The 24,681-nt window shown below is 42.2% G+C and overlaps 2 protein-coding genes across 3 annotated transcripts; one reads left to right on the forward strand and one right to left on the reverse strand.

Moving 5' to 3' along the window:
- Nucleotides 1-42: 42 nt before the first annotated feature.
- oaz1b (ornithine decarboxylase antizyme 1b) lies at nt 43-4,640 on the reverse strand. The gene is given in 6 exon segments (XM_035185076.2): nt 43-1,139; nt 1,255-1,340; nt 1,714-1,886; nt 2,233-2,319; nt 2,321-2,372; nt 4,429-4,640. Coding segments are annotated over 6 exon segments (654 nt in total). The 5' UTR covers nt 4,554-4,640; the 3' UTR covers nt 43-1,008.
- A 1,317-nt stretch (nt 4,641-5,957) lies between these two features.
- Nucleotides 5,958-24,326, forward strand: LOC118125832 (endoplasmic reticulum metallopeptidase 1). Of its 2 annotated transcripts, none has more exons than XM_035184856.2 (17): nt 5,958-6,089; nt 7,193-7,252; nt 7,379-7,761; nt 10,498-10,802; nt 12,388-12,515; nt 12,622-12,727; nt 13,106-13,252; nt 13,436-13,528; nt 15,444-15,656; nt 15,873-16,093; nt 17,126-17,300; nt 17,884-18,074; nt 18,290-18,442; nt 18,934-19,136; nt 19,251-19,366; nt 19,593-19,756; nt 20,862-24,326. In XM_035184856.2, exons 3-17 carry the CDS (start codon nt 7,484-7,486, stop codon nt 21,036-21,038), a joined length of 2,670 nt encoding a protein of 889 aa, XP_035040747.1. In that variant the 5' UTR covers nt 5,958-6,089; nt 7,193-7,252; nt 7,379-7,483; the 3' UTR covers nt 21,039-24,326. The 2 variants fall into 2 exon arrangements, with proteins under 2 accessions (XP_035040747.1, XP_035040748.1); XM_035184857.2 differs by having other exon boundaries at nt 7,424-7,761.
- Nucleotides 24,327-24,681: the final 355 nt, after the last annotated feature.

Consider the following 24,681-nt stretch of genomic DNA (forward strand, 5'->3'; position numbering starts at 1 on the left):
TTTCTGAAATGAACTTAGGTACAAGTCAACTCACAAGACCAGTTTTGTTTTTGTTTGTTTTATTATCACAGACGCACAACAGGTACCACTATGCAGGTGAACAATGAACTCCTTATTATCATGAAAAAACAAAAAGTTGAAAAGGAATGCTAATCCAAAAATGACCAAAAAAAATATCCCATTCACAGCAACATTTTTCATCCTCCAAAATAAAACACTACAATATTGTCAGATACACATGGCAGAAAGAAGCAAAAGCACTTTGGATTATTCACTTTCCTTTCGCTCTGTACAAACACACTCATCGTAGGATCTTGAAACCAACACGTGCAACAGTATTCATCTTTCCTCTCCACCTCTAGTCTAAATGGATTCACTATTCTCTATGAAGTACCAATTATTGGGGCTGTCGCTCAAAACGTAAAGTTTTAAAAATACTAATACTTAAAAGGGTATCAGTGCTATAAAACCAAACTGGTCCCGCTGAAATTTATAAGTTGGTATTTGGGCAAAAATTTTAACGTTATTATTTAGCCAATCCAAAAAAACAAAGCTGGAGTACCCGAGTGTAAACCTGATGACCCTTTGTTGTACATTCAAGAATTTAAGATTTCTCCTCCTTAATCTATCGTAAAAGGAAATAAACAAAACAACGACCGGACAAAAAATGGAAATAAGACAATTTAACTTAGAGCTATGACAACTGCAATATAATCAAAGTCCAAAAAAACAGTTTCCCTCGTATTTAGGTGACAACACCAATCAATCTTGAATGAAAACAGCATATTAAAACACACAAAGATAGATGGGGGATCAGGAGATGCACAGCTTACATATTCCCTTGAATAAAAAGCATGGGGGGATGAATGCTTGCATACAGAGAGCTACGGCTGAGGGTTTAACACAGACGCTGGGTGCAGATGGATAAGCTGGGACGGGATGGGCCAACATATAGTGGGGAGGGAAAAATGGGGAGGTGAGGATGGGGTGGAGGGGCTGTCCAGGGGGCTACTCCTCGTCCGAAGAGTCCCGATCAAAATTGTAGGCCATGAAGAAAACGTCGGGTCGAGGTGGGACGAGGGCATGGCCCGGTTTCACAATCTCAAAGCCCAGGAAACTGAAGGTACGCACCAGTTTAGCTGGAAGAAAAATGTCAGGAACGACAGATGTTAGAATGCAGCACACAAACAAAGCAACACAAGTTGTGTGGATGAAAAAAGGTGCGCTGGGAAAATAGGGCTGGTCGGCACATACCACGATCATCTCTGTTCTTGTAAAAGCAGACAAACACACTAACGACTTTCAGATGTTCTTCGGCATACTCCAGGAGAGCTGCGAAACTGTGGGGAAAACAGGAGGCGGCTTAGAAAATGGAACACTTAACATGCAGGCGCAAACACAACAACATCCACTGGATCTCTGACTAAATCTCTAGTTTATCCATGAATATTTAGATGTGTTTTACTGATATTTGTACTGGTTTTGGAGAACAAACCTGCAACTTAATATTGAAACTATAAAAATTAGATTGACAGGAAATTGAGGCACAGAGGTCTACAGACAGGCCAGGTCCAATACTTTCATTTCACCTTGTAAAAATATTTATTTGTACGTTTTATTCTTCCTTAAACTGCCTCTTTACTGTCCTGTAACATGACTCAAGTGTTCCACTGTAGGGATCTTATGAACTCCATTTCTTTTTCGTGCCCTCACCTCTCCTTGCTGCCTTCAGGGAGAGGGTCAAGAGGTATCTCCACGTAGAGAGCGCTGCTGCTGAGGACAGCATCCCACTGTATCGTCTTGGTAACAGTGGGGTGCGTTTGAAAGTGGAGTATCCCAGGGCGACCATTCCCTGCTGGCTCCTCCGTTACCGTCAACTTTCGGTCCTGGAAAATGAAAAAGCAAACAATGCATCTTAAAACCAGCGGCCCTGATGTTCCTTGTGTCACGTGGACTGTGTTTTTCTTTCTAGTTTTCCATTACAAATCAAATAGAATGGGAATGTGTCGTATGTTTGGAAATTGGACTGTGTTTCACTTGTCTGAATCAAGTTATACCCCGGTGTGCCCTTCCAAGCTGTATAAACAAACACACCACATGACAGGAAATGGTTGTGGTGAAATGCTTTTCTTCCTCTGAACATGACACCTTATAACTTTGTTTCTGCATATGCATCAGAGCTTCTCTGGCTGCATTTGAGTGGTAAGTGTGTGTGTTTGTGTCTACACTTACCGAGTAGACCGGCCGAGCTGAAGGAGTGTGATCCCGTGTGCCATTCCCTCGCCCACCTGGGATCTTCAGGGGTGGGAGAGGGGCATCAGGAGCACCACTGAGGCCCCGGACCGCGGGTACTACTACAGTGCAGGGACAGGCTGAAAGGAGAGGTGGCAGTCAGAACACTGAGACAGAAAAATGTAAGGTTTAGAAAATTCAACACGTACAGTGGGTCACTGTGTGAACAAGTGTCAAAATGAATATTCATGGTTTTATAATATTTTACATTACTTTAGTCTCAAAGTAATACCATGGGAGTTGTTATGGTGTGGCAAAAAGAACTGCATGAGTTGATCAAAAAGATTGTGAAATTTGAGACGTAGCCAGGTCCGTGAAGTCATGTCATATTCCTACTGATAAATAATGAAGTGCTCTTGCCTCACACTGTGCACGTATGGAGCAAGATCTGACATCTGTTAACTGTGATAACACCCTTTCAGATTAGATGTGTACAGATCACGCTACGTGCAGCTCAACACTATAAAGGAAAAAACCTCTTTGTGTGAGAGCACTGCACTTCTCATTAATGACGACATCAAAAGGATGGTTGTTGTGGGAGGCAACAAACCAACACATCTGCTGCTACCTGCACAAACTCAAATGTCTGTGTGGTGAGTTACAACCACCAGTGTCAATTACTTTGAAATTCATTTTATATGTTGTAGAAAGAACCATGACCAAACCCTATAAATACTTGTTTAATTTTACTGTAAGAGAATGTAAAGCTGCGAATAGTCAATTAAGAAGCTTAAACTAAAGATGGTTGACTCATAAATTAATTGATATAAAAATGAGGGCTGCAACCAACTATTTTCACCATCGATTTATTTATAGATAATTTTCAATAGTTGTTTACGTGAAAAATGCCCACTATAGCCCAAGATGAGGTTTTAAAATAGGTTACCAAGTCAAATTTATCAAATGGCAGAATTTTTGACTTACATCACAGTAAACTGAGACCCTTTGGGTTTTAGACTTTGGATCAGGTAAAAAATAAAAACTTTATTACAAGAAATTATCTTGGGAACTGCTACTTGTGATTGACACATTTCCTGACACAAGCAAATCAAACTAATAAACTACATTAAACAGAACAATCAAGTTGCAGCCCTACACTAAAATAATCACCTAATAAAAAAAAGTTGGCCTTTAATTCTCACGGAATGAATCAATGTAGTTATGGCTTCAGATATTATTCACGTGGTGAAATACAGATGTTTTCACAGCTGTTAAGTCATCTTTGTAGCATGGCGTCTTTGAAGCTTTATTGGCATGGATGGGTTGTGAATATATAAGTACAATTATATAATATAATTAAGACGTATAGACAAATACAAAAATGTCTTCCTTGTTATTGATTGAAATAACAACTACTTTAACAGTGACATAACGACCATCATAGTTCCCGTTTCTGTGCTTGTATTACAGATGTATTTGATCTGTGTACATGTGGGTACAGTTACACGGTCAGATCGCTGTCGGTTACGCAATATTCAACTTGACTCAGCTCACGAGACCTACGTGGTCAGAAACATGTGCTCACCTGGTGACTGCCCCCCCTCTCAGGGATTTACAGTACGATCGTTTCTCTTACATTACCCAGACTCAGCAGATCTTACACGTTCTAGCATATTCTATCTAGTACTATCTTGTTTACTCATCTGTTCTGTGAAACCTCCATTAACCGGATTTTCGCCTTTATAAAAAGTTAAAAACTTTTGTGAGTCACGTTTAAACCAGTGGGCTGACAGTTACTCCCTGGAGTACGGAAGCCGGTTTTGTTTATTAAATCGACTTCTCAACACGAGGAGGATCCTTCCCCGATGTGTTGTTTTTCGGGAGCCCTGCGTGACGTAACGAATTCGACGACGTCCCTAGCTAACAGCGGCTAATTTAACGCTTGTCATGTCGCCTCTCTGGGCCAATAAATCAACTTTTAACGTGACAGCGTGAAATAAAAACGTCGCGCACGCCGTTGACTCTAAACACAAACCCGGAAACACCGGTGGTTCCGCGTCGTGTGGACAAATTGTACCTTTAAACCCGATCTACTTCCGCTTTTCAGTGGCCGCTAGCCGGGCTAGCTTAGCCGCCCCTCCCCCACCCCGCGGTTAGCCTCTAGCTAGCCGAGGCGTTTCTCCATCGTCCACTTACTTTCCGATCATGTCACAGATTCCGCTATTCAAATTCGCCATTGTGGTGGGAGGCTGCTGTTTTCCTTCTTTCTCGCGAGCAAAGCAATGACTGTTTAGGATCCGCTGGAGGTTGGATTTTACCATCCGGCCTCGGGTAGAGACACGACGGGTTGACTGCTCTCTGCAATGCTCGGCTGGAAGTGATCGCTGCGACGGCTGATGGAGCAGGAAGGTCTCCCGCAATACCGCCAATACACACTTCCTGTGGTGGCTTCAAAATAAACTTTTTGAAATTTGTTTTGGTGACGCATCGTGTACGTTTCGTGCACTAACACTGTGAAAATAAAAAATACAAATAACTACTTACATATATAATTCCTGTCTCGGCATCAAAACCACACTGGTACACATCATGTTACAACACAAAATCTCTGCAAATATGTGATAGATAGATAGATAGATAGATATATAGATAGATAGATAGATAGATAGATAGATAGATAGATAGATAGATAGATATAACATATGCTATCCATGTGCCTCATTATTATTTATATGCCTCATTATAATCTGTATGCCTATCTATCTATCTATCTATTATCTATCTATCTATCTATCTATCTATCTATCTATCTATCTATCTATATTTTATTATTTTTGTTCTATTATTCATGTAATATAATCCGGTAATTGATCATGAATATTTATTACAATTTTATAATGTTAATAATTTCCCAGCATGAAGATATTGATGATGTCATCCATTAAATACCATATACCTTTTTTATCATAACTAAATTAAATTTACACCAAGCATTACTTTTTAATTTGATTCTCCCATGATAGAACCAAACCCTCACATTCATCACACACAGGAGTAATGTACACACCTACAGTTGCCTAATATCCATGCACTCATTTATTTATTTTTCTCCCCAAGGTTTCTTTTGCTCTTTGGTTTTCATCAGTGCATGCACCAATATTAGGAACATTTATATTGAGATTTCTGCACAGCACACCTTGCACACCTTACACAACATGCATCATAAGATAAGATAAGATTAGATAAGATATGACAATCCTTTATTAGACCAACAATGGGGACATTTTCCACATTACAGCAGCAAAAGTCAAAAATAGACACCAGTAAGTAATAATAAGTAACATGCGATACTTAAGTGTAAGGATAATAATACTTGAGTGTAAGGAATATGAAGAATATAGAAAAATATGAATGGAGTAAGAATTAATACAGTGTAGAAACAAGAAAGATTTGTGCAGTGTAAGAATAGATTGCACATGAACCATTGCATTGCAAAGACAGAATGAATACTGCACAGTTAAGCTACGTAGATATACGTGTAAATGGAGCTGCGGTCGATTCCTCTTTATTTCATCTGAGGCATTTTAGTTGAGCAGCATTTCTATACAGTCATTTATTCCAAATTAAACTCGACTTTTATTTTGAAAGCGGAAAAACCGTGGTGGCAGCTGCGCACGAAATGAACCGACACGCAGCTTCACGCTCAAGCTAACAGGCTAACGCTGAAGAAGCTAACGCGCAGCTAGCCCCCGCTGCGCTAGCCTCAGTGCGGCTGTGTGTTTACAAGGGGGCGTCTCATGGAAAAGTACCAAGGACACGGACAGAGAAAACACCGACAACAACACAGAGACCGAAGTGTGAGCGCTTCTTTATGAAGATATCACCTGATCTTAGTTGAATAGTGTGCAAGTGCTGGAGTGTGTGTACAATTTAAATGATCACCCCCCCCCTCCCCCCTTACACTACATCTATATGTTTATTTTACATATAAGTTATATAATATAAAGATTGAAGTACCCACCATTATATAAAGCAAATTCATCATAGCTTCAACTTTATCTGGGTCAATGAAGAGCTGCATCTTATCGCAGCAATAGAATTATGCAACAATATAATGATGTAACAGCATTTATAACACTGACAGGTACCAGTATGCCTAGATATCATTTATATACCTTCTGTTGCTGATACTGCTGTATTTGTACTCAAGTGTTGTATTTGAAAGCAGCACCTGTATTTATAATGTTATATTTACTGTGTAGTACTGCTTTTTAAGTGGCACTTTTACTTGTAATTGATAATTTTTATTGTAGTATTGGTTATTTTGCTGAAGTAACATTTCGTATACTATTACTTGTAATAGAGTATTCACAGTGTAGTATTGCTTCTTTTACTTAATACATGATATGAATACTTACTCCTTTCCTATATGTGCATGTCTCCTACATGACAGTGACTTTATCAACATAACATATATGAGATTGTAAGCTTTATTAATAAATATTTTTAAAGTGTTAACTGTACTGAAATAACTGAAAGAGCTTGGATATTACCACCATAACTATTAAAAACCTGTCACTGTAAAGGAGTCTGTGCTAATGGGATTATTAACAATACAGATATACGATGACTACTTAGTCATCGTATAGTCACTGTACTCTACTTAGAGTACAGTGACAAGTACCTGAGTACTGATACCAAATATAAATACACAGCAAATCTGCCTGTGTAAATTTTCTGGTGTTAGTTAAAATTAACACAGTTCAGAGTGTTCTTAGCACTGACAGTTAAATCAACACTGTTGTAACACTTACACCAGTGTAGAGAAAACGTTTAAGTAATTGTATTAATTAGATTACAGATTTTATATATTTTTTAAAGGGGAAAACAGTGTAACAATAAAACTTAACACATAAAACCAGAGATATAAAAGATAACAGTTGTTTATTTATTTGTACAGGTATCTCAGGTGTTGGTCCGACCATAATCCATCAGATTTTTATTGGTGAAGAAAAACAAGGTGAGTGTGAAGTAAATTTACTAACCATGAAAAAAAAAGATTGGAAATAATCGCATGCAGTTATTTAACTGTCCACGCGATGGCGACAGAGGAGCAGTACTCTGAATTAATTTCCAATCGCCTTAGCACCGTAAGGTTTGTCCCTGAGCGCGACCCGTCCTCCGTCCCCAGTAGGAGAAGGCGGAATCTGAGAGCGGTCTCCCCGCAGCTGATGCACTGCTGGACTCAAAGATGGAGAGCGACACCACGGTCCGGAGAATAAAGCCCTACGGGACGCGGAGCTACGCGACGCCCGACGACGAGGGCTCTTCCCGGCACCAGTGCGGGGACAACGGCTACAGCGGCGACCCGAAGAGGAAGCCCGACGTGAGCCTGTACCTGCTGCGGGAAGGGGTCGCAACTTCCCTGGTGTGTGTGTTTGTGTTGGCGCTGTGGGGACTGGTTCATCTGTCGCTCCGGCAGCTCGTCATCGGGAAGCCGAGCGGGGACTTCAACGCGGTGAGAGCCAGGTGAGCTGCCCCCCTCTGTCCTCTCCGCCCTGCGGCACTTTGTCTGTCGGCTAACGGGCTCGTAGCGGCGCAGCCTCCCGGCTAACCTTTCCTCCAGTTTGACCCGCCTAGAAACCAACCACTGCCGGGTCCACCTCCACCTCCAGCTCCGTGGTAACCTCCGGGACACGGTGGGAGTGGGGCCCGGGAGAACGTCTAAAAACTAAACCCTGCTCCAAGTCTGATAGAATAACAATAAGGTTATTACATCATTATTATCACATGCACGTCTGGACTATGCACCTGATCGCCATTGTTTGTCTTTCAATGAGACAGCCTTTATGTCCCAGATCCATTTTACCTCGAGACAAATGAAGACATAGAAAATGAAACTTGAATAAAGTCCAAATCCAAGATGCTTAAAATGTGTATTTAGTAAAAACTCCTCTCAGTGGAATTCTGTGTTAATAATGATGATAATTATAATAATTCAACTTTATTTATTTAGCACCTTTCTAAACACAGTTACAAGGTGCTTTACAAGTTAAACAGGAAAAACGGAGCAATCGAGCACAGGTACAGAAATAAAACATGTTACAGATGAGAAAAGAGTAAAAACATTCAAACAAATGAATTAAAACACGATCAAATGAATTAAAACACGATCAAAATTATTATTAAAATGATTTAACTGCTTAAGTTACAATCAACAGATTGGTTGTGAAAGGAATCAGTCACTGTAGTACTCTGCCCATTTCAAAATATCTTTCTGTATAATCATCCATGGTTCCTGTAAAGAATAAGGAAGTTCAGGTGGTGGAAAACAGACATGACACAAAAAGACAAACAAAACCCAAGGGATCTTAGGGGATCAAAAATGTCTGATACAATATATCAACTCGTGTATTCATTCAAATGTTTCCTGAAATGTTGTTATTGAACTTTTACAACAAAGAAATGCAACCGAGGCTTGATGTTTTAAAGATAACCAGAACTTTTTAAAACTACAAATAAAAAGTAATCACAAATGCAACCAAATGTAAAGAAGTTCAATGAATGTAAACACAAATGCACATTTCTCTGCATGGTTTATTCTATGAAATAAGTTTTCACATCGACAAGCAGAAGCACAGATACAAAACATCTATGAAAGTCTCATATCGGCCGATTTAATATCAGCCCTCTGATAAATCAGCCCGGCACTAATACTGCCACAGAGGGGTCCACTTTCCCATGAATAAAGCATGACCACGAACATGAACCATAAACATGGCAGCCAGCACAACGATAGAAAAGATCATCAACAACATCTGGTTGATTAAAAGCAGCTTTACAAATCTGAAAGGACACGACCCCTAAGCCTCACGGGGCAGCAGTTCATCAGTGTTTCAGACGGAGAGGCGAGGATTACGCCACTGGCTCTGAAGTCCTGCTCTTGAAAGCGCTGGGCAGTGGGATTTGCCATCATTTGGCTGGTAGCTCCATAAATAAGTCATGCACACTGCATTTCAACTGATTAGGGCTCTGAGCTTCATGGGTCACAGTTATGGCTTTGGTGAGCTCAAGCCCTGCAAATCCCTTATATGAATTATAAGCATCGAACAGCGTCTGGGAGGTTGATGCAGGAATCGAGTGCAAGCAGCAGTTCAGACGATATCTTTAATGTCATGTGGTGCAACTTTTTCACGGATGGGAATTTTTGCGGTCTGGAGAAATGGCCATGAAGACCAAGTAGTTCCTGTTTCTAATCGTTCCTTGTAAAAGCAGGAATACAACTCATGGCGTCGCCCACTGTGGTTTCAATTTCAATTTCTTTGCAATGACTGAGTAGATTCATTTTGACTCTGAACCTGTCTTTTGATGACCGTTTTTTCTGGAAAGTTCCCCTTTCTGGTCATTGAGGGGACGTAAAACCATTTTGTTTCCCTTATGTTCCTCAACACCGAGATTTCTATTCTTCCACTTTTGATGTTGTGTGCGGAGATGTGACAGTTATTGTTTTTATTGATGGATTAAAATATCATAAACTGTGAAATACACCCTTTTACAATTCCTCAGACATATTCTCTGTTTATATGTTCAAAAAAACCTGAAAAACAAGAAGACTGATTTACTGTTATAGAAAAGAGTGAGAACCACAGCGTTTGTCCATGAAAAATAGTTTCTGATTCACATTCTTTCATTACTCGTCTTATCGTTTCAGACCTGGCTGATGGGCGGATAGCAGACATTCCTCCATATGTGTTCTGACTTTTAGGAGCCACCGATCACACTGACACAGCAGTCTACACGTTCTCGCTTTGCTAACTCACATAAAACCTAATTAAAACCAGCAGTATGTTGAGTCAAGGGCTCACACACACAAATATTTTATAAATTACAACAAGCACAGTTTTTATTATCCGACATGAATGAATGCATCTTATCTCCAGTTGCTTGCTTTAGGAAAGAGACGTGCATAAACATTTATCAGAGCTGTCAAAAAAATAAATGATCTGCTTATAAACCATGTGCAGTTTAGTGAAATGCTATTAATGGTCTCACATTCAATATGAGCCAATAAACTACAGACTATGTTAAGCTTGAACTTGTTTTTATTAACTAGATTAAGGTTTGAAAGGCCATGTTGATTTTCAAAGGGAAGTCGTGGAGTGTGAGCACACATGCTGTAATACCCAACCAATGATTCATTGTCTTTAAATAGTAACATTGAACTATCTTCTCCTCTTTCTCTTCCTGCCTCACCCCACGATCTAGAGTGCACTTGGAGCAGATCACCAGCGTCGGCCCGCGGCCGGTGGGCAGTCATGAGAACGAAGTCCTGACCGTGGGCTACTTGCTGGAGCAGATCGAGAAAATCCGGGTCGAGACGGCAGCGGGCCCCAACCAGCTCACAACAGATGTGCAGCGTCCCACCGGCACCTTCTCCATCGACTTCCTCGGGGGCTTCACCAGCTTCTACGACCGCGTCACCAACATCGCTGTGAGGCTGGAGCCCAAGGGAGGCGCCAAACATCTCATGCTGGCCAACTGCCACTTTGACACAGTGGCCAACAGTCCAGGTACAAAAACATCCACATTTCAGCCTGGTGCTTATGTGAGAGCGTTACTGAAGAAAGCGAGGGCGGGTGAAGCTACTCGCAGCTTGCATGTAGGTACATACAGGAAACCATCATACACTTGTGTGCCCAGTTTTAATTACTAGAAGAAAGAGAGAGGACCCTCAGTCGTCAAGTGTGAGTAAACGGAACAGGACATTAATTTGAAGTGTCACACTTGTATATTGGATCAAATCTGTCTTAATTACCTCCGCTAACGAGGTTATGTTTTCGTCTCTGTCCGTTGGTTTGTTTGTCAGCAGGATTACACAAAAAACTACTGAACAGATTTCCTCAAAACACGGAGGAATGATGGGAACGTGACAGAACCCATTCAATCTTAGATGTTGTTAAATAGGTTAGATGGAGATAATACCCTCATTAGGGTCCCTTGTTATTAACTATAGTCACGTAGGCCAGTCTGATTGAAATTTAACCTGCCATAGCAAGACCATCCTGAAAATTTGAATCTTTAATACTTCTTGTAAATTATCACAAAGGGCCACATTGTGCTTTTACCAGGGAGCGGCCCAAAGCAATCGTGGAGTCCTACCTAGGCTGTAATAACTGTGTTTGTTGATGATTAACCGTATCTTGTCATAATCTCATAATCTTTGTCTGCAGGATGGTTTTTTGCTGTTTAACCTCACTCTGTAGAGCCTGTTCCAGTTCCCTTCCCGTTCCTACACACACATGCTCACTCTCATGTGCACAAACAGCTTCACGGCCCAAAGGAAATTGATCCAAGAGGTGTGGACCGGGAAGATACACACATACTTTCTCATGTCCACCGCCGCCTGCGGCCCTTTTGATTTCTCGGAATTCCAAACATTTGCTGGTGTAGAAAATAATAACAGGGAAAAAAGGAAGAATCAAAGGAGAAGTGCATAGTTTGAATATATGAACAGGGGAGCATGGCACCTCCCTTTGAACGAATAATGCACCTTCAAGCACCTATACCGACTTTTCAGGCTTTGATTCTATACACCGCACATTGTGTGAAGTCCCACAGAGCTTTTTAGGGACGAGGATTAATATGTCGCTGACGTTAAGTGGCAGCGACAGGAGCATGAATGGTGCCCAGACAGACAGTGAACGGGCTTCCACCCCCCCAACCTCATGAACTCATGCAGCCCAGAAAGCCGGAGCACATGACGTCTCACTTGAGAGCTCTCTGATCTTTCAGTCATTTTTTTTTCTCCCTTTCTTTGCACTTCTCCTGTGTTCCTCACCCAGGCCGTGTCTATTCCTGGTATCACATGCTCTTTTCTTTGTCCACTCCCTATTACACCCTTTTCCTTTGTGCTCTTGCCATCGTACAAGCAGTGAGATTACAATCTTGTATTTGTGCTATTCTGGTGCCTGTGAGAGTTATCAGCTCATTCACCTGTGTTTATTTTATCTCACATTGAGCCGCTGGGTGTGGATTAGATTGGAGATAGTTCCACTTCTTTGTATGTAAATGCAAGGTCTAGCTAACCCTTTTTTTTGCCTGAATGGTTTTAAGTATTTTTTGTAAACACACGTACACTGGTTTGCTTCGTCATAGGTGCCAGCGACGATGCAGTGAGCTGTGCCGTGATGCTGGAAGTCCTCCATTCTCTGGCCAACCAGTCCACACCTATTCACCATGGTGTGGTCTTCCTCTTTAACGGGGCAGAGGAAAATATCCTGCAGGTAAAATGACTAGCTTGTCGACTCCTCTCTTCGTCTTTCATTATTTTCGTTTTTTAAATTCTTACCCGATGTCTTTGCTTCGCTGTCTTCTCTATCTTTCCATCAGGCCAGTCACGGTTTCATTACCCAGCATCCTTGGGCCAAGCAGGTGCGAGCCTTTATTAACTTGGAGGCTGCAGGTGTTGGGGGCAAGGAGGTCGTTTTTCAGACAGGTAATTCAACATTCGTGTTTGATAAACTGCTCTAGTGTAATTCTCAGCTGCTTGTTTTCTCCCAGGTTTGCTCTCTGTGTTAGTTTTCCTGTAATTTGGAAAACTTGAAAAACAAGAGAAGTTAAGAGTTTTGCAGTCACAGATTCTGCCTGAGGTGCCTGTAACATTGCAATAGACATTATCTGATGCACTTACTTGCCACAACCGATGAATTTATTACTTTAAACAAGCTTAAATGCCTACATCAGCGGTGGGAAAGACAGGAGAGGAGAGGACATAAACCACCACATATTGTTTCCACAAGGACCAAACTTAGAGGAGTTAATGATCAACTGTACAAAATGTCTCAGCAGCTTTTCCTTTCTTTTCTCCTCAAAGGTCCAGAGAACCCGTGGCTGGTTGAGGCCTACGTCCAAGCAGCCAAACACCCTTTTGCCTCCGTGGTCGGTCAGGAGGTCTTTCAAAGTGGGATCATCCCTTCTGACACCGACTTCCGCATCTACAGGGACTTTGGCAACATCCCAGGTAAGTTCTCACAATGAACACTACACAAGCACAGTATGCAAATGAATATGAAAGTATAAACTCTTTCAGTGAAGGAGTCTAAAACAAGAATCCAGTGACGGCTGGATCTACAAAGTAAAGGTGCCTTTATTTGGTCTTTTTCTGCGATTCATGTCTTCTTGTGTGTTTGTGTTTGATTCACAGGCATTGATCTGGCTTTCATTGAAAACGGTTTCATCTACCACACCAAGTATGACACCGCCGACAGGATCCTGACAGACTCGATACAGAGAGCAGGTAAGCAAATAACCACATCCGCATCCATTCACAAACAGGTGTTACGGTTATTATTTAAAGTTTATTGCAGATACAGTGTCACCTGTTTATTCTAACTGTCTGTCAAAGAGAGAATGGTCATTGTAGCAGAAGGGTCAACACCGTGTTTATTTTTTTTTACAAAGACAAACACAAGCTACAAACACATGCTGTGCATTTGTGCTTTATCCCTCAGTGTCAAATGGATGTCTTTATTTCCCTCAGAACAAAAAAGTGCATACACACCTACATACATACGCTGCACTTGTCCTCATTTACCTCATTTGCCGGGTGCTGTGTGGCTGAATTATTTTTGCTTTACGTAGCACAGAATCCAGTCAGTCAGCACTAAAACCCAGAGACAGTTGGCATGGTTCCTCTAGTCTTCAGCAGCTCCTGGTCACCTCCCTCCTCATCTCCCGTGCACAACGAGTCACTGTGAAAGGCATGAATTATTAGAGAGAGAAAGTGAGGCTTCAGAGAGCGAGGTAGGAGGTATTTTTAGTTGGTAGATAAGGAGCAGATTTGTAAGGTGGAGAGTGGATACAGCAGGATACACCAGTAGCCCTGTATCTGCACAGCAGGTGTCTGGTCGAACCTCTTAAAAATCTCCTGCATCACAGCTTTGCTTTAAGACGGAAAAAAAAGGGCAAAGTGCAAATGCTCGATTCATCAGATATATATCCTGGATTTTGTAGATGTGTCAAAAAATAAAATGGGAGCATAACCATTTAAAAACTTTGTAGATTTGTCACAGTGAAATTCAGAAAGACAAGTTGTCGATAACCCACATGCACAAGAAGATGTTGTTTACACTTGTAGGTCACAGTGAGCCCACCCAGCGAAAGAACAATGGAGCTTTGTTTCGCCTGAGTGTGTGTGTGTGTGTTAGTGTGTTCGCCTGTGTGTGTGTGTGTGTGTGTGTGTGTGTGTGTGTGTGTGTGTGTGTGTGTGTGTGTGTGTGTGTGTGTGGAGCCTTTCATAGTTGCACAACAGTTGCTCACCAGTGTATCGGACATGTAGAGGACTTGCTGTGAAGCTGGCTACAATCATGATGTTGGATGTAGATGAGAAATGTGCCCACATGAAGGATCAATACGAGGTCACTGGGTTTGCTACTGTGTCCTGAGGCTAAGTTTCTTCTATGTGTGCTGCTGCTTTCATGTCTACACACACACACACACACACACACACAAAAAGACAGACCAGTCTATTTGTAAGAGTAGTATTATTATACTGTAATTACCAATAAAATAAAATGGGATTTAATTCAAAAAGTAAAGGAGAGACTGTGCGGTTTGACACACAGTGACCGACCTTCATTTACTAGTGTGTGTTGTACCGTGTTGGTTTAATCGCTGACGTGATGTTTGTGTGCACATGGTTTTATCACCAACCGTGTCGGCGCCCATGCATGAATGACAAGGGCCACTGCCTCAGTTCTGCTGGTTAGGAAGTTGCATTGAGTCATTGGGACACTTTGGTGGCTGAATAGTGGGTTAGTTTCCCATTGTTCTTATCCGTCTCTTCCCTGTTGACTCTCAAATAAAGGCACATTATAATGTTTAAAACAAACAAAGGTTATACTGAATCATCAACTGCCCATGTTGTGTCAGTTGAATGAAGGGTGATCCCTTTTTCCACATATTAGCCGTTTCCTTCCTCGATTGTGGGGTGAAATTTGTTAAAGTAGAATTTACTCTCTAGTTTTTCCACTTCCATGAATTTGTACTGTCTCAGTCTGTCCTGCTTACAAGTCCGGTTCAGGTGATCTTAAACTCTCTGACCTCCAGCTGATGTCCTTCTGTTCAGTAAAGCTGAACTCATGCAGCAGGGTTTACGATGTTGAATTCCAGCTTTGAACTGCTTCGCCCCTGAACCCACTTCCTCTGTCTAGGCGACAACATCCTGGCGGTGCTGAAGTACCTGTTGACGTCGGAGAGGTTGGCCGATTCCTCGGAGTATCGCCATGGCAACATGGTATTTTTCGACCTGTTGGGGTTTGTGGCGGTGGCGTACCCCGCCCGTGTCGGCACCATCCTCAACTACATAGTCGCCACGGCCACCTTCCTATATCTGGCCAAGAAAGCATCACTGCCTGGCAATGGGGGTAGGTCACCATTTCCTGCGTTGGATGTATGTTATGTTATGTCACTTCCTGTTCTGAAAATGTGTGTTTTCCTCTTTGTGGCCTGTTGCATTGATTTTCTTAAAAAAAAAAAAGAAGAAAGATAAAAATAGTCCAGTACCAGATTTTGAGGCCAAATTTTCATTTCATTAGTTTTGAATGTGTGTCACGTCTTCTTTCGACATTCATCTCTCTCAGGTGGCCGCTATGTTCGGGATCTGGCCTATGCCACGGGCGTCACAGTGCTGTGCTGGTTAGTCACCCTGCTGCTGGTGCTGATTGTCGCTCTGCTCGTCACTCTGATGGGTCGCTCCATGTTCTGGTACAACCATTTCTACGCCTCCATCTGCCTGTATGGGACGGCAGCCGCCGGGAAAATGATCCTCATCCACACGCTCGCCAAGAACCTTTACTACGGGGTGAGAGTTCTTCTGAGGACAGTGTTTTCTGTACATCATAGCATGTCAAACTTTTCAAGCAATAACACACATTAAAACTATGAGCTGGAAAGTGAACATAATATGTCTCTGTTGAATGAGGAGAAACCACATTATGTATCACTTCACAGATTTCCCGAATTACAGTGGTACTGAAATTGGAAAACAATGAGTCTCGGTCAAAGGTGACAGTTTGAGAAATGTTTGAAGCTGAAAGAATTTAGAGCAGCTCGACTTATCTTGATCTATATCTTTAACAATACCTCTTGTTCCCTGAACCTTGTTTTTACAGTTTAGCACAGAGTTCCTCTCGTTCACTGTGATGCTTCCCCTTTTTCTGTGTTTAGTTTGAGATTAAGAAGAGGTCAAACTGTTTCCCTGATCCTAATGTCTCATGATGTCTCACTCAGTTTATATTAAAGTGCAGAGAGGAGAAAACCAGGCAGTTTCTCCTCCTCCGCAGCGATTACAAAACAGCGGCTCTCTGTGTATGTTTGTGTGCGACATTATAAAACTGTTGATGTGTCAGATATGCGGTCGTCACGTGTACACACTCATTCAGGAGCAGCTGAGAGCCAATTCCCCCTGTGTCACTGAGGTTTATGATAGTTTTTGCATGTCTGCTTGTAAACAGAAAAACATTCAATAGACATATTATGTGTCGAACAGTTGTAACTGTACGTTTTGTTTCCCCACTGGAGCTGCAGATAACAACATTATGAACCCGAGCTTAGCGTGGCCATTTTCCAGGAAGGACACAGACCAACCTTTGTCCCGCTCCACAGAAGACCTCATCTCTCTCATACTGAAAAAAAGATAGAAATTAAGATAAAATGAATGATGCATGAGAACCTAACATGCTTGGCCACTGAAATTTTGGTATTCTGGTTCAGAACTGAACATGCATTCAATGAATTAACCCTAACTAAGGTTGCAAGAAGCCTGGGTGTCATGTTTGATGATAATGATAACAATAATGATATAGCTGTGTGTGTATTTGTGTTTTCCACGCAGGGCGTCCGATTAGTGGAGCTGGGTGATCTGTATTTTGATGTGAGTTTACTTCTGTGGTGCTGCAGCCTGGTGTGGTTGACCCAGCAGGGCCTGTGTTCGGCCTACGTCCCCATGCTGATGGTGGCCTTCCCCCTGGTCACCAAACTGCTGCTGGCCAGGGAATTTAAACACAGAGGTAAACACTCATCTCTGCAGAGTTAGTTCACAAATCAGGGTTTTCCCTATTCAGTATGATTTGGATTTAAAGGAATACATTTTTGGGAAACAACTGTATTTGCTTTCTTTTTCCCCCAAAATGTAAAACCCCTCCAAAACACAGGTGATTTAGGTGGAATGCATATGCACGGAAAAACTTTGGTTATCTTAAATTGAATTGGAGTTAAAATTTAAGCTAAATTAAGTATAATTTGTAAATAAGCCAATTTTAATGCATCGATAAGATGATCATTAGAGACTTCAATCGCAAAATAAGATATAAATCCATCTGTGAGAGAACAGACAACACACATTTCCACCTTGTTGCTTTTTTTTCCAGCTATAGCTGTTTACTTTCAAGTACAATTTGTCAAACATTTTGCAAGTCGTGTCATGTCTGAATACAGTCATATATGTAAAAGACACCCTCTGTCTGTCTGACTGAATAGAAAGGTGTTGAATTAATGATGACTTACGATGTGACACACCTATGTGATGTCAAACAGGACGGACTGGTCCTCGGTTTGTTCTGAAAAAACACTAACCACCGTGTTTTTCTGCAGGAGCGTCCCTGAAGTACAGCGTCCTCTACCTGCTGGGCCTGGCATTGCCATATGTCCACTTCATGTTCCTCATCTGGGTGGTGTTTGAGATTTTCACCCCCATCATGGGTCGCAGCGGTACGGAAATCCCCCCCGAGGTGGTGCTGGCCACCCTGGTCACCCTCGCAACCATCTTTCTCTCCTCCTTCTTTGTGAGTATTCTCATGAAATACAGTTTTAATTGCTGCAGCAGCATTTGGGTTTTTTACAGTAGAGAATTTAAAGCAACTCAATAAATGTGTGTAGTTGACTGACAACAGGAAGCCAGTAACATCAAATTTACAAATGCTTCTCATATTTGTTGTAATTCTTAAAAATTGTTTATTCTCCCCTTCAGTAACAAAGAGTATGTTCTTGTCCGTCTCAGCTACATTTCGTCTATTTGGTCCGGAGCACCAAGTGGATCCTGTCTGGTCTGGGCTCAGTCTTCATCATCTTGTTCCTGTTGGTGTCCTGCGGCGTCTTCTTTCCCTTTTCAGGCAGTCCAGACAGTCCCCGGCCGAAACGAGTCTTCCTGCAGGTTCTAAATGACAACACACACACACAAACACGCATACACATTATTACAAATTACATTTTTTCTCTTAACTAGATGGGAAGTAGAAATTATGAAAATTTTCGCTTTTCTCATCTGATTTTTAAGACTTTTTAATAATTGTGTGTAAGAAAATGCTTCACTCAAATGGGGAAAGCCTTTTAGACTGAGAGTAAATCAATAATCACTTTTAAATCCGATGAGGAAACAGCTATTCAAGCTTACCGTGCATATTTTGGCCACTTTCTTGACCGTCAGTGCACTTCCTATTTGTTTGGTTTAATGCTCTTAATGGAAGCATGTGAAAACAGATCCATCTTTTACGTAACTAGTATATTTCCCTTATCTCTGCATGTTTTCGGTATCAGACAAAAGTGCACAGGTTGCGTTCCTCCACCTGCTCGTATAAATCACAGAGATCTACACTAAGTTGTTCCAGACGGAGAATGAAAATAACTCCTCTTCCCTCCCGGCAGCACACGACGAGGACCTTCCACAACCTCGAGGGCCAGGTGGAGAGCCGGGACTCGGGGCTTTGGATTAACAGTTTTGACTTCACCGGCATCCAGCACATCACACCCTACATCCCCGAGATCAACGACAGTGTCCGCACGCACTGTCGAGAGGACCGACCCTTCTGCGGTTACCCCTGGTTCCTGCCTGTAAAGTTCCTCAGCAAGTCAGTAACACAGCGCCAGCACCGTCTCCATGTTTCTATTGATTGATTGAATAATGTGACTGTCTTCATGTACACACTTTTTATTCCTTGTTTTCCTCCTGGGTGCGTTTTCAGGAAGAACTGGTACCTTCCTGCCCCAGAAGTGTCTCCCAGCTCTCCAGTGGAGTTCAGCCTTGTGTCCCAAGAGGAGACGCGCTGGGGGACGGTCAAGATGACCTTCAATGTCAAAGGTCAGGAGCTTTCATGTAACTTCCTCGGATCCAGTCAGCAATGATTCAGACATCCTCAAGCAGTTTATTACCATATTCCATTGAATTGTTGTGAGGGTTTAAAATGTCAATTATTTCTGGATTCTCAATCCCAGCTCCTTATAGTGGTATGGATTTCTCTTTTTAAGGCCTCACCTGGTACGTGTGCATATTTTTGTGTGTGTTAACTTGCCCACGTCCCATGCAGGCCCCAGCCACATGTCCCTGTATCTGATGCCTCACCGAGGAGCGAGCCTCTCCACCTGGTCCTTCGGCGACGGGACGCCTCAGTTCGACCTGAGCGGGGAATATTTCATCTTCTATTCTCACGGCCTCGACGCCCCGACATGGACCTTTTGGTTTGAAATACAGGTACGTTTCTCCTGTGTGACTAACAATGATAACAATATATCTGTTGTGTATTGTTCTTTCTGTCTGTGGGGTGTGGAGAAAATCCTGTGAAATATGTTCTCAATGTGACACATCAGAATGATTCAGTAAAAAATGAATTGTTAAAACTTTAAATTAACGTAGAATATTGAAAGTATCTCTCAGTGATATTTTAGAGTTGTTTTAAAATCCCCCTTCTCCTGAACGTGATATCTCAGGAATGCCTCGAGGGAATTTCATTACATCGGGTACAGACATTCACTTCGGACTTAACAAGGAACTGATGAGAAGACGGAGGTCAAAGGTCACCTCATTTAACACATTTCTGGCCATAACTCAAGAACTCATTTGCTAACTAGCTCACGCCCGACATGTTTTCTTTAATTCAGCAGCAAATCCATCATGTTTGTTTGGACATAGTTTTAAAACTGTTGACGATACATGTAAACAGTTGATCCCTCACTGAATCCACATCATCTCAGCTACACAGTAGTGGCAGTTACAGACTGTAGCACTATTTGTTACTGTTCAGCAGCTGAAAAAACCTGTAAAACTACATTTCAATGCCAAAATGCACACTCCCCTAAAAATGCCTGATTTCCTCCTGAAAGTCGAAACATTACTCCCTGGGAAATTGGTGAAAACTTGCTCTAACTTGTAATGTTAAAGAAAAGTCCTTAATCCTCCCCTTTGTCCCCTGTTACTTCCTTCTTGGCCTGTGTCGTGCCACACATCACCTGAGGGCCTCAGGCTGGCATGTCTGCAGGAGATTTACTCAGCCAGGACACAGTGCGACTGTGTGTGAAAGCCTGACTGTCGTGTGAAACCCTTTAAACTCCAGTTTTGGTGATTTAACTTGAAATGCGTTAAAGGCGCAGCCCTGTGCCACTGGCCCAGTCTCACACACGCCCCTCTTTAAGGAATTGCATGCATGAAGCGAACTCCGTGACTTTTTAAATCCTCCATTGCATAAGCTCCATCAGGCTGGAGACATGGTGATTTGACCAGAGGCCCCCCTGGTCTGGTTTTCTCTCACACACTCGCCTCTGCTGACATTCATGGTTCTCTCTCTCTTTCTCTCTGTCAGCCTCCAAGAGAACCGGACCCGTCGGGCCCCGAGGGGATGATCTCTGTCGCCATCTCCTCCCATTATTTCTTCGGGGACGACCAGCGGACTGCTCAGCTGGAGGAAATGCTCCACAAGTTCCCCACGTGGGCTTTCCCCTCGTTCTGGGTCAGCACCTACGACATGTACCGATACTGAGGAGCTGCTCATCCATCGTGGAGGCTGACGCTCCGGAGAGCTGAGGGCTGCCAACGGAGCTCCAGAGACGGAGAAAGGCGATATCCAAGCAACAACACTGAGGACGGGCCCTGCTGCCTTTTTTTTCCCACTGGGACACAAACACACACTCTCTAACACACACACACACACACACACACCCTCCCTACCGGCCTGCCTGAGAGACCCCTCACCACTGTGTCAGTAGGCGTTAGCCGCTCACCGAGCAGGAGGACGCGCTGAGACATGCCGGAGGTAAGCCGAGCTGAACGCTCACAGACTGAGCAACTGACCGACCACCACAAGCCTTGTGCTCACTCCTGGATCAGTGAAACGAAGGGGTTACGAGTTTCTTCTTCTTCTACCCCCCCCTTTTTCTGTTGTTTTTACTCAATCTGTCGTGCCTTTGCTTTGCTCGCTCACGCCATCTCCCCCCCACCTCACTTTCCCTCTCGCCCACTCCCTCCCCCTTTCCTCCCCCTCTCTCACGCCAACACACGTCCTGAATGAATTAGGTCGCATGGCTACCTCCACTGCTCATTTATCAGCCAACTACTCGGGCCTTCCTCAGAGCAGAAGTGTTTTCTGCCTTCCTCCGGAACAAATGACACCACTACCACTGTCTGCACTGTAGCTCCAGTCACATACTGAAAAATAAAGACCTGGTTTTTATTTCAACCCTCATCCTGACTTGAACTGGAAACTTTGACACTTTGAAAGTCACTCCTCATCAACACGCACTCGCTAAACCACGTGTTGAACTAGTTTTTCTATCAGCTTAGTAAACTGTGAAATTACTACACCTCAGTAAAAACCACTAATCTGCAGTGGGTCGCACCGGATGCCTGTTGGCTGAAATCAAAATGTCAAGGTTTGCTCAGTGTCAGTTTTATTTATTTTTTGATGACACCCGAACTCGGATTTAAGTTAATGTCCCATGTTTCAAAACTATAACTTGAACCTTGATGGTGAATCTGTGTGAACACCAGCAATGCAGCTCCACGTCCATAAAGTGTGTCAGCGTCGGTTTTTGCGGTTTTGCTGTAACTGTCATATAATTTGTACTTGACAACTTCTCTCTATGCTACGACTCGTCTCCAGCAGCGCCAGGGAACCTCTGTCTGGATAATTTAATTTGAGTTGTTGCTGAAATGTATCTGAGAATGTAAAACTATACGTCGGTGCTTCTGGGGACTTCTGCTTCACAGTGTCAGTATCCACTCGTTTTCTCTGTCTGTTCCTAATCTTTCTTCTCATGTCAAGTGGAGCTGCATCTTCACTCTCAGTAACTCAAGTGTCACAGCTGCAATCTGGTTCCGTGTGATGGGTTTAACACGTGATCCCACTTCACATCGTAGAAACCACAGAACACGTAACAGTCCACACTGATCAATGTGTCTGACACCCAGTTAGCAGTTTTTAATGGTCTTGTAGGGACTGGTTTGAATGTTGTTGTTAGAGTTGTTTAGATAACGTTTGGCTGTTTGACTAATGCTAGAGACAGAGATTATAGATTGTGGGCAGGCTGCTTCTATATTAAAATGGAGATTAATAGATTTGTCTGAAGTAGAATCAGGATGACTCTCCTCCCGGCCTTCAGTCCAACACACTGATCAAATCTGTTCAACCTCAAAGTCACAGAACTGCTCGTTGGGTTTCAAATCTGGTCGTAAAACACCTGGGAGATTATTTGCACTTGTGTGAAATCAACTGAGAGAAAGTTGTTTTGTCCCCTCCTGTGTTCCATCCCGTGCGTCCGCCTGGTTTCATTCACGCAAAGCGAGAAACGCAAACACACGAAGGGAGGCCTTAAGAGGCTTTGCTTTCCAAAGACGCAGAAAAGGGTTTACTGTCGTGGAAACGAGCTTCTCCGTGGTCTTCAAAGCTTCCAAGTGCCGAACTGTACAGCGTTTTTTCAATGTAAGATGAATTATCGTCTGCCGGAAAGTTTAAAATCTAAAATCCCTCAACAACAGTTTGGAAGCCGATTGTCCAGCGACGCTCTTTTCTTTTTATGCACTGTGTGAAAAACTGAACCAAACAGCTGATGAGGAGATTTTAAAACGTCAAGTCGACCAAAACGAGACATGGACTGCTGAGAGTTTTTTTTTTAGACTTGAGAGTTTAAATATGACCTTTTAGCTTCCGTCCGATTTAAATTCTCGCAGGGAGGAGTCTGAAATTTGATTTTAGATAAAAGTCTTCGCAGTTTCAGCTTTCACCCCCCCCCCGCTCTCTGTGTGTTTGTGTGTATGTGTTTGTGTGGATCAGAGACTGACTTTAATTGACAGGCGATGGATCTATGATGCTGTATAGACACTATTCCAGTTGATATGGAGAGTGTCTACGGGAGAAAAAAAAAGCTTTATTAACAAATGTAAATGAATATTTTTCTAAACAAAAAAATCCGTTCTGTGGCGAGTGTGAAAAGTCTTCAACCGGAGATACTCAACGTTTCAAGTCCAGGCTGAAACGAGACTCGTTTTTTCTTTCTTTATAGTTTTAACCTGAAATGGGAGGAGTGTGGATGAATGACGGAGTGAGAACGCAGGAGGGGTCGCGGGACAGAGCGGTGACATATTAACGCTGTGAAACGCCTCGTAATACGCCGCTGGTGCTCTAACCTTTTGGGGATTAGGTGAATTTAAATAGTTTCCTGCAGAATCTAATGTATTAATGTGATTCAGTTTAGACCGAGAGGCCGACCCAGCACTGCTGAGTGGGGTTTTTCTGTTTTTTTTTCAGTGGAAACTCGCACTCGGACGGAGCTTTATCACATGTAACAGTCGAGGGAAAACAAACACAAACGTCCATATCAGAAGCAGTTTAACAGAAATCTCCTCCGTATCGACTCAAATGTCTTAATGCCTTGTGTTGAAGTTTTTAAGTTAAATCTGTTTTGTCATTTTTACCTGTTTTCAACATCTTGATTCTCAGTCGTGCCCGATTCTCTAAAAGTTTTTATTCTGAAGGTTGAGATTATTTTTTTAAACAATACTGATCTTTTTCTTTTTTTTATGTGAAACATGTGACACTTTAGATAACTTGTGTGTCCCCTGTTTTTTTGAACTGCTGTTTTGCTTCTTTTTTTTGTAATGCTTATTTGTCTGTTAGTTGGAATTGACTGTTGTGACTGGGGGATGGATCTGGTTTAACAGGGTAACTGTGATCTATGGTCTATGGAACAGTTGAGATGATTTTACAATATGCAAAAAGCTTGAATTATATTAGCAAATTGTACAGCAAATTAAAAAACGCTTATTAAATTAAGGTTGGTTGCATTGCCTTCTTATTTACAGCATGTTGATTTATGATCTGTATTTTTATAGAAAAGCAGATCAGACCATTTTAAGTTGGCGGGGGTGACATGATATCTTAATGGTTAAGATACATACGGTGTAATAAGTACTCAACATTTTACTTAAGTAGAAGTTCAAATAAATATAAGAATGTACCAAAGTAAAAACAAGTACATTAACTTTTCTACTTGACAAAAGTAAGTACTTGCTTTTAAATATACTTTAAGTATTAAAAGTAAATGTACTTGTGGAGTGTAGCCTATTGGACTAGGAGGCGGAGTCTAATGTGACCTGCTCACTCTGATTGGATCAATTACCTGGATGCT

This window comes from Hippoglossus stenolepis, chromosome 18, assembly GCF_022539355.2.
Source record: "Hippoglossus stenolepis isolate QCI-W04-F060 chromosome 18, HSTE1.2, whole genome shotgun sequence".
Taxonomy (NCBI): Eukaryota; Metazoa; Chordata; class Actinopteri; order Pleuronectiformes; family Pleuronectidae; genus Hippoglossus; species Hippoglossus stenolepis.